This window comes from Epinephelus lanceolatus, chromosome 19, assembly GCF_041903045.1.
Source record: "Epinephelus lanceolatus isolate andai-2023 chromosome 19, ASM4190304v1, whole genome shotgun sequence".
Lineage (NCBI taxonomy): Eukaryota > Metazoa > Chordata > Actinopteri > Perciformes > Serranidae > Epinephelus > Epinephelus lanceolatus.
The window spans coordinates 28,265,810-28,276,318 of record NC_135752.1 but is presented as its reverse complement, the minus strand read 5'-3'; the positions used below and the strand labels follow the sequence as shown (position 1 = coordinate 28,276,318).

Sequence of the window (10,509 nt, the reverse complement as noted above, 5' to 3'; positions counted from 1 at the left end):
ACAGGGCCTATCCCACAACCTTCATACATCATTCATTTTATTTATCTATCTTTATTGAGATGCACTGTAAAAAAGTTATTTTGGGGGGTGGTAAATAAAATCCATGCATATCATTTAAACTTTAATTAAGTATATTAGTCAGCAATACTTTATAATGGTTAAATTGTACCCACTCAACCTATTTGTTAACAGTAACAACTGCAACATGAGAAATATCATAAGATATACTCCAAGATATTGTATAATCTCTGCACTGCAATGTATGCATGTATAGGCGCCCATGCAGCGAGGCTAAAGTCAGTTTCATTCAGGGGACTTGATCTGTATTCAAACAATGCATAGTTCTCGTTAGTCGCTGTTTCTCAGAAGACATGAACTATTTAGTTGAACATTGTGTGGTCAATTAAAAAAATGACATGGTTAGTGTAATCTCTGAACGGCAAAGTGTTACAGTGATTAGCACTGTTGCTAGAAGCTGGACGTTTCTGGGTTAGAATCCACCGGCTGGGGCCAAGAGCTGATACCACTCCCTTTGTATGACTATAATCAGTTGTGTAATGTATTAAAAAATGTTAGGTGTCCTTTACCCATTAAGTTTTAGTGCGTCATAGTTGTTAAATTTAGGTACTCTTCACTCAAGACAAGAGATGAAATCTACTCAAAGAAATCGAGTGCAAATTTTTACCTCACATTTATTGAGTAGATTGTACAGATTTGTTTTAGGGCCAGATCACGCTGAAAGCGTTTTAGCAGCTGGAGGTGGCTTTCTGTAATTGTTTTTAATGGGAATTAAGCATTTTGCTTGCGCTGTTTACGTTGCGACGTGCCTCATGTGTCTGCGCTCTATGGGTCTGGTTTTTTTTTTGTTTTTTTTTTTTGCTGGAGTACTCTGAACTCCTTGAGGAGAAAAAAACGGAAAACTGCCCTACAGCATCTCTTTTTTCATCATCTTCTTCTCATTGTCCAATCAGATGATTTGAGAGGCGGGCCTTCTGTGGTGGCCACGACAACAAGCTTAGAGTTGGTAAAAAATAAAGAGGAGCAACTGGTGGTAGCGGTCGCTGGATACCCACAGCTATACGGCCCCATGATAGACAGCAGGTTGTCAAACTGTCCCAGAGTCATCCTAAAATATGCCTGGAAACGGCCATCATGACCATACCATTGTGTAACAGAATATTTGTGTCTAACACACAGAAAAATTGACCCTAGAAAACATTGGTTGTTCATGTAAGGTGCAGGTTTGGAAGCTTTTACTTTGTAGATTGTTTAGCCATGGCATCCCTATGTTTCTCTTTATGGTTAAGATTGTCTTTTCCTTTCTGTTTTACTCCCAACAAGACAAAATAATATTTGGAAGAGGGATAGAGAGCTTGTATAACAGTATAATCTTAACTCAAAGGTTCACCTATATCCTTATTCATTCAATCACTTCTTGTGGTCGTGCTCAGTAAAGTGATGGCTCAGGTGGCCTGTCATTGAGGCGTGCGAGCAGAGATCTTCTGGAGCTCCTGGTAAGTGCTGATTCCTTGTGCCTTGAAGGTAACATGTTCTGACAGCCACTCAGGGGAGTCCCACTGGGATGTTTCTGGGGGTCCCTGTTGTTGACATAGCAGTGTCCTTCTCCTTTCCAGCTTCCTGTCCTTTTAAGTTTTCATAATTCCCGCTTTATATGTATTGACACCTTGGATCTGCTGCACCTCCTTGTCTTTATCCTCCACCTTCCTAATTAGATATTCTGCTCTGTGTAAGTGAAAACTGCATTTAGAAATAGGGATGAATCGATCAGCACTGTTCCTTCCTGATATTTATTCCAATACCCAGAGTCAGGGTGTCTGCTGATACCAAGAACCGGTCTGGGACCAATTATTTTTTCCCCTAATGTCCGATCTGGAAACCTCCCAGTGTGAAGCTGATTAAGACCATACTTCTGTGTGTAAACTAATGCAAGGCTGTAACTGCACATCGGTTCTTTAGTGTTTGTAAAGACATTCATACACCAACATCCATTTTAGGCCCATGCAACTGTCAAACCAATCGCCAGAATAAATGTTGGCACTGAACGAGACTTTGCAGCTAACTTAACAGCTAAACAGTACACTAAAATATGTTTCTGACAACATTTGAGGTGAGACATAGGCAATGCAGTAGCAGGATATTGATTCATATTTAATCAGCTCTGCCTAGTTTGACAGTTTAACCACAGTTCAAGAGCAGCATTAGAGACTCCTCGGCTCTGATTGGTTGTTTTCCTTCAGCCATGGTACATTCTAGCAAATGCAGATGTTCTGTTATATCACTCTACATGCACACAAGCATCCTGGCTTTTTTCCCCCACACTCCATCATACTTAAAGACTTTCGAGGGTGGTTGTAGAGAGCAGGATGTGATGAACAGTCTCTTATTTAACAGTGTAGGTTAACAGCGGATGGCCAGTCAAAGAGCACTTAACAGCTCCCTGGTAGTCTTTAGTCATACACACAGAAAAAAAGAGTCCAATCACTGAACTCCTACTTCAGCCGTCCGTCGGCTCCGTCAGCCTGTCGGAGCGGCGGCTCCACACATTAGCTCTTCACATGAAGAACTCATGAATAGATTTACATCTCTGGGATCATTAACTGGATGATTCTCTCCACTGCTTTTCACACCCAAATGTCTTTAATACACCACAATCAGCTCTAAAACATCGCCTTCATCATCATCATCATCATCTTCCTTAATATCAACATAATCATCATCACAATATCATCATCATCATTACAGCAAAGTCCTCGTCATCGCTGTCTGCATCCTCTATACTGTGTCATCATTCTTCTCCTGATCATCATCGTCACCATCATCATCCAGCCCCAGGTGCCAGTCATCAGGAGGTGAAGGGGTTGGTGGATGGTGCGACATATAGGCAAGATGGCTGCCAAGCTGCAGACCGCTGCAGACCACTGTTCGAGACCAACAAACAAGAAAACCATCAGTGTTTTGATGAGTCATTGCAGTGTTTCCAGCTACTTTTTAAACACCGAATGAGGGTGTTTTGAAGCAACAGGTTGCTGTGTTTACAGCTGTGTCTTTCGGCAAAGAAAGCAATTGTTTTTTTTACCGAGACATCACTGCGATTTCTGCTGGGATTGTGCCATCAAATGTGGGTATTCTGAGCCAAATTATGATATTTTCCTTACTGTGACCAAGGGATTTTTGTGCCTAAACAGAACCAAAACCACATTACCAACAGTACCAACCACCAACAGTATTCTAATGAGAATATTTCATTTTTGAAATATATTGATTTACTGTAATAACCCTGATCCTGCCTCAAAAGTATTAAATGACTGCACCACCGTGCCACCCTAAAAAAACATTTTTGGTCTAAAATAAATAAATACATTTAAAAAACCTGCTGGGAGCTGCTATTTGATTGTCTAAATTAGCCTATTAATGGGCAGCTGTGGGCTAGTTATAGGGATGTCCCAATCCGGTATTGGCACCGATCACATTATTTTTATAAAATCGGAATCGGTAATAAAAGATTGGAGGAATTAAATGGCCAGGTTTTTCATCTATGTTGTTCATTGTTGCCTCTGCTTTCCAATGTATTGTAACCGAGCATCCTGGGTTCGCCTAACTGAGTGCAGCTAATGAGCAATAAACGGACAGGAGTCGAGACAACAGGTTCAGCGGCCACCGCTTCTCTCTTTATTCCGAGCAACACAGCCACACCTAACGGCAGAACCTCGCCTACCACAGTCCTACGGCACCTCTGGGGGGACAATTTGTTTACAATTCAGAATTTGTTGACATTTTGTGCTGCTGAACCACCGATAAGCTTTTTGGATACTATTTAAATGAAAAACAAACCTTATGCGACAACTTGGACGCATTCTTTTTTTTTCTTTCTTAATGCTTTGCAAAGTATTGAATCGGACTCGGTATCGGATCGGATGCAAAAAAAAAATGTGATTGGGACATCCCTAGCTATTTATGATTATTTGGTACTTAAACTAGTGAACAAATCTGTCTGTGCACTGATAAATCATCCATTTTACTCTGAGACTAGCTGGACAAGCTTTTCCTTTATTGGATACCGAATCCAAAAAAGGAAAAGCTTGTCCAGCTAGTGAGACTCAAGACTAGACTATACAATGCACATTTCAGCTGACAAAATGTTTAAACTTTTTTTCATTTGGAGTATAGACAACATGTTTTTACAGCTGAAGAATGTAAGAATCAATGCTAAAAAATAGCTGTTGTTCATTTCCATGTAACCTTTTGTCCAAGCCACACTGCAGAGGGGCCAATAAAGAGCTGCATGGCTCCTGAGCTGCAGGTTGTCAAAGGCTGGTTAAGTTAAAGGGAAAATGACACGGACTGTTAAAGCAGGAACCCTGGCCACAAGACACATTTTGTTCATTTCATTTTGTACTTATGGCCCTCCATAGAAACCTAAATTTAAAAAGACATTAGGAATAAATAAACTAACTGAAGGTATCAGAGTGGAGACACTTGTTTCTATTATTGTCTTTGTGGTTTCAGAAAACAGCACAGCTCCTGAATCCCTCTCCAGCAGGTTGTCTGGGCGGATCGCCTCCACCCGCGAACTACAATTGGACCTCTGATAACAGATCTTTTAATATTACTCTCCTCTTCAATATCGGAGGATTGTGAGGGTGCCAGGCAGGGATATTGAGTGAGAGCTAAGAGTTTCTCCCTTTCGGCTTGGCCTGCCGTCAAAACTTATTAGACAGATAAATGAGAGCTGGACTTGCGTCGCAGCGGGCCTCTTTCTGTGCCCGTGTGTCATTTATTCGTCCCCTGAATACCGGCTCAATCAGATAGCGGCCAGCCTTTCACAGCAGTCACCATCTCTCTGCATCTGTTGACCCGCACTAACACAAGTAATGTGGGCAGCTTCGGTGGCACTGAAACAGCCGTTTCCCTTTCGCTTTGAAACTGCTTTTGTTCAGTTTGTTCCTTCTTTTCCCCCCTCAGATAAAGCTCTGATCTAAAGGTCAGGCTGTGTATATGTGGCTCTGCTGCTTCTCTATTTGGTGTTTTGTTCCCTGATGTATCAAAGTTAAGATGCCTAGTAAACCCCTTAAACACAAAGATCTCTCTTTGTGCCTCAGGTGACTTTCATCGTACTGTTCCAGCTTGTATGACGAGTGATAAGAGGCTTAATTTGCTTTTTTTATCCTACGTGGATGGATGATGTTGCCTGAAAGACTCCCAGAATAATAAGTATCTCTTTCCTCAGTGGACCCGTGTCTGCTTACATGTGTGTGTGTTGTGTTCTGACTTGCACAACTCAAAATGAAGTCCTTAAAAAAAAGACATCCTTGACCAGTTTCCTGTAACCATGGTGATAGGAAGTGCTCTCCAATCACATCTTTGTATCGTGTATTAGGGAAGTACACTGTTTCCTGCTGTTTCCACTGGCTTCCTCACACTGGAGTGTGCTTTGGATTTTAGTCCTGGAAAGCCACACAGTTCTTGACCAGTGCTCTGCTTGCGTTCAGTTTTTCTGTTTTGTTTTTTTTTCTAACGAATGTTGGAACGCCATCAAATTTAAATGAAGTAAGTTGCAATTTTTTGGTAACATTTATAAACAAACTTTCAAGACATGTTTTCTTTGAGTAGCAAAGTTTTTCTTTCTTTAATTTGTCCACTTAATCTTCTCTTATCGCATGTTAATATCTTTTTGGTTTATTGATTTCACTTGAATAAAATACTTGTTTAAAGATATTGTCTAAAAACTACATTTAAATATACTGAGATTACTAATTATTTACTGCATGGTTGTTCATAAAATCAAAGTAATCTAAAGGTATCCTGGGGAGTATTTGACCACTTATAGTGTTATGGAGTGCATTATGCTGATGGTTTCATGCTATTCTTTTGAGCTGCTGCTGGTGGTGCACCAGGACACCTTTATGTGTGAGCAAAGGTGGGGAAAAAGGAGACTTCAAGCCAGCAAACATGGACGTAAACAACACAGTTTGTTTAAAGTAGCTATAATGGATATTGTGATGTGAAAACAATGTATTTATGTGAGGGGGGGTTACCCGTATATGGCTGCAACTTTACTGCTTAAGTTAACTCTCGCCACTCTCACAGGGTCATTTTTGGCTCCAGCTGTCTTCAGGGAAAAAGCTACTGTATAGAGATCAACTTAACACTCCCTGCTCAGCAGCAAACAACAGACAAACACAGTCAGAGACTAGCTAGTGAACATAGTGGATCATTTATAAGCTAAGGAGACATATTTCCCTCAGGAGGTGGTGGAGACCATAAACAGAGCTAAAAGAGAGTGGATAATGGACTTGCGTTCATCAGGTGGACACAAACAGGACACCAAATGAATGATAGCATTTCTCCGTAACCAATATGATACGATACGATATACTTTATTGTCTGCTTGCACAGAAATTTGTCTTACGGCACAGCAGGCCCCGATTGCTAAAACAAGAGAAAAAGAAACATACAGAAAATAACACCACAAAAACATTACAAATATACACAAACAAACATGACACCAAAAGATGTTCCATTAATGCTCTTCTGTCCTTAGGTGTGAATCTTGATTTAACTTTAGAATTGACTGGTGGACAAAAGACCTTTGAAGTCTAATGGACATGTAAATAAGAAACTGTTTGCTAACAAACTCACCATATTTTTTAAAAGGTGATGACATGACATTCAAATGTCTTATCAGAAAGGAGATGCACTCAACACACGTGATAGGCCTCAAGGATACACACACTTCATTTTAATAAGAAAAACTGAATGTAAATATATGTTGTAACACAGGCATTTCACAAGGTCCACAGTGCCGCTTTTAGGTTTTGGGATTTAAGATTTTAAAATCTGTAATATTAACAATATAGGCCTGAGTGTCTATATAGTGTTTTTTTGTTTTTTTTTCTTGCAGAAAAGCGCTAGCTCTCTGAAAAGTTGACATTTTTCACTAGAAGTGCTCAAAGCAGCCATGCAAAAAAAACTCAAAGCGCTCTGAAAAAAGATGCTGGAGTGTGGCACTTATTCTCTGGGTGGCCACATATGCTCACACCTTAATTGGACCAACTGAAAAAAAGATGCTGGTGCTTGGATAAAACATGCTATATAGACACTCAACTTAAGATGTGTTGACATCAAAGAGTAAAAGCAGTCATTTTACTGTCCTCTATGATTTAAAGTTTAAAGCCTGTTTCACCTTTGACCACAGCCATCACTGAGGGTGGGTGCTCTCTTTGCACCTGTAACCACAGTGATGTCACTGTGTACAAACACACCTTGGAGTGCACTTGCACGTGACCGCAGCAATGTGAGAAGTTAAACCATTGTTGTTAAATGGCTCTGTTCCTTTCTAAGTACTATTTTTGTTTACAGTGTTTGTATTCTAAAATAGCCATTTTTAACACAGAATCCTGTAATATACACAAAAGACACAGAGAATACAGGTGGAAAATGACACAAGGACCTTTTTTGTCTTTATTTTAATGTAGAGGAATTTTGACACATCCAGTGATTGAGATCTTTTTGTGTTACAGAGCATCTGACACTTAAAGCCATCCAAAGCCACCTCCTTGGAGACACCCAAATACACTTCTCAGTGTATTCAACATGTCGAAATAATTCAAATCAAAACAGCACTCCACCGTTTTCCCCATCGAGCACGGCAGCGATGCAAGCTGGTCATCAGGTAACCATCAGCACATCTCTCCAGATCCCTTCCCAGCCTGAGACTGCTGTACTCAGGAACAGACACCCAATCCTGCTGGACACCATCCATCCCGGGTTGGTCCAGGCCATCATCAATCCAAAGCGAGGTATGGAGGGAGCCCACCAGACTCCGCAACCCCCGGGGACCTGCAGCTCACCTGCTGGGAAATCATGCTGGAACTTGGATGTGAGGGTGGCCGTGCTTCTGGTGACTCTGGCTGGAGCTGTGATCCTGCTGCTGCTGTATAAACTGTTACAGCTGAGACATAGGTGTGTACATGTTGCTGAGTGATACGTAATGTAACAAACCAACTTGATCTACACCCCATGTGACACATTCTATAAATAAAGTAAAGAAAAAGTCAGTCATACAGGTCATGGTAATCCTTAGTGCCATATTGTAGGCAACTGGACTTGCTTGAATTGACATTTCACCTCTCATCCACCCAGCCATCGTGACACACGACGACCAGATGGGTCAGTGACTCATATGTGATCTTAACAACTTTGAAACTCAGAGCTCACATGTGACCTCAACAACCCTGTAAGGGCTCACACCCACACAGAGCTGAAAGCCTACGACTCGGCACCAGTCTGTTAGAACTGAAGAAGCCTCTTGGATGGGAGGTGAAACATCTTCAAGAAACTCAAGCAAGTCCAGTTGCTTGCGATGTGGTTTGTGCTGACTTGTGTCATACTGGTCTATGTCGTGTCCTGCAGGTTGAAGTTGGCCCGGGCGAGGCACGCTCTGGAGTACTACAGCTTCTACCACACTGCCACCTACACGCTCAAACACTCTGCGTCGTGTCAGAGCTTGCCAGTGAAGAACGGGTCGGTTCCTGAAGCTACACAGCCGGTCCAAACGGTAACCCCTAGGACTACCACCGTCTTCACCCCACTTCCGCCCCCACCTGTGTCTTCTCCACCCCCACTGCCACTCCCCCCACCTCCTGTCCTGCCTCCACCACTGCTCCACTCACTACCTCCTGTCCTGCCTCCACCACCGCCCCTCACTCCACCTTCTCTCACTCCAACACCTTCTGTCCTGGCCCTCCCTCTCCCCCTGCCTGTGATCCACACCACCCCGCCCAGCCCTCACCTGTCGTGGGGCGCCTGCTCGGACGTGGAAGTTTACTCTCGGATTGGAGCTTTTAGGCCCTCCAGGCACTCCAGCCTCTCCAACCAATCAAAAGTCATCCTTTTTGAGCACTCGTCTCTCTGAACTCTTATTGGAGATGTTGACGGAAGACTGTTGCCAAAAACAAGCACCTCTGCTTCGAGTACTGTACACTGTATGTCCTAGTATACAGTGTAAATGAGAGGTGCAGACAAGTATTTGAAGTTCAAATACTTTCAGTGCTCTCCAAAAGTTCAAAAACTGACGTTTGAGTTTTGTGGGGCACTGAATTGATTCACCTACTATCCGTAGCAGACTTTGTGCCAACCTCTGCGGGAAAATTGCATTTTGGAGCAAAACATCTCAACTATAATTATGTTTTGTTCCACTGGAGAGTGGTTTGTCTCTCTCTTCTTTTTTAACAGGTATTTTTTCAGCATTTCTGCTTCATTTGACAGTGACAGCTTGAGAGAGACAGGAAGAGCAGAGGAGACAAAGCGGATGACATGCAGCAAAGGGCCTGGACTGCAATTGAACCCTGGGCGCTGCTGTAAAGACTCAGTCTTGACACATGGTCTTGTGCATTATTATGCAAGCTATTGGGGCGCCAGTGGCTTTGTTTCCTAATTCAGACAGGTGGAAGGACAGTGGAGAGTTCTTTCTTTTTTTACCCCTGAAGACTTTTACAACCTCACGTCTGTTCTGAAACTTGTTTTGGACATAAATGAGAACATTTAACTTCAAGAAAGACTTGTGTGCTGATCATTCAGAGCCTCACATTCCCCAGGATCGTCTTCGGCGCTTTATTTTCTGAGTGTATATTGTAAATAGTAACTTTTGGTGTTGAAATCTTTGCATACACTGTAAACACGACAAAGCTGAGGTAGACTTATTAAGGCATAAGTCTGTAATGACCTATTTGATTGCAGACAATTTTAGTTTTGGCTTTCAGTTCATCCGGCTAAGAATTTTCATTTTGTTTACTTGTGTTACACCAACAGTAACAGTACCTTATACTCTTACATTGCTACAGTGGCAAACTTGCTGAGTCAATTTAATTTAACTTAACTTAAGCTAGACAGACTTTTAAATTCACCAACAAGCAACTGATTAGTTACTTTGACAGGAGTTTCTAATTAGGCAACATTTCCAGAGGCTTTTGTCGAAGACCGATTTATTAGTGCAAGAGCTAGTTGTCTTTAGGTGCGTCCGTACTAAATAAACAGCTAAATAATGCATTGTAGAGAGCTATGATGCAATTATTAATTAGATAAGTTAAGTTCTAGCATGGGGTGTTAAAGTGCAGGCTAAAAAAGTAGTTCTCAGCCAGCAATGACTTTGCTGCCCTGACTTCATTGGGGAGTTCTTTCCACCCCTGTGGGACTAAAACAAAGAACAGGGTTCGACCATGGAGCAGTTCCTTTCACGAGCTGTAGCGGTGTGGCTCACACTGTGGCATTGTCAAGGAAGGAGCTGCAGTAGTCCAGGCAGGAAATGACAAGCATCTGCAGGATCACTTGGACTGATTCCATTGGGAGGGTAATGTCAAGGCTGATCCCTCATGTGTTGCACCACCTAATACAGTGATCAAAATTTAGGATATCTGGATATTTTTCACTTTCTGGTGGAGATTTTAATGAGAAGAGATGAGATGAGAAGGCACTAAGTAGTCTCCAAGC

General features: G+C 42.0%; 1 protein-coding gene across 1 annotated transcript; it reads left to right on the top strand.

Annotated features, from left to right (window-relative positions):
- The first annotated feature begins 5,436 nt into the window (after positions 1 to 5,436).
- On the top strand, positions 5,437 to 9,080 carry LOC117270038 (uncharacterized). The gene is made up of 3 exons (XM_033647451.2): positions 5,437 to 5,568; positions 7,542 to 7,983; positions 8,434 to 9,080. Exons 2-3 carry the CDS (start codon positions 7,676 to 7,678, stop codon positions 8,933 to 8,935), a joined length of 810 nt encoding a protein of 269 aa, XP_033503342.1. The 5' UTR covers positions 5,437 to 5,568; positions 7,542 to 7,675; the 3' UTR covers positions 8,936 to 9,080.
- The last annotated feature ends 1,429 nt before the right edge of the window (positions 9,081 to 10,509 follow it).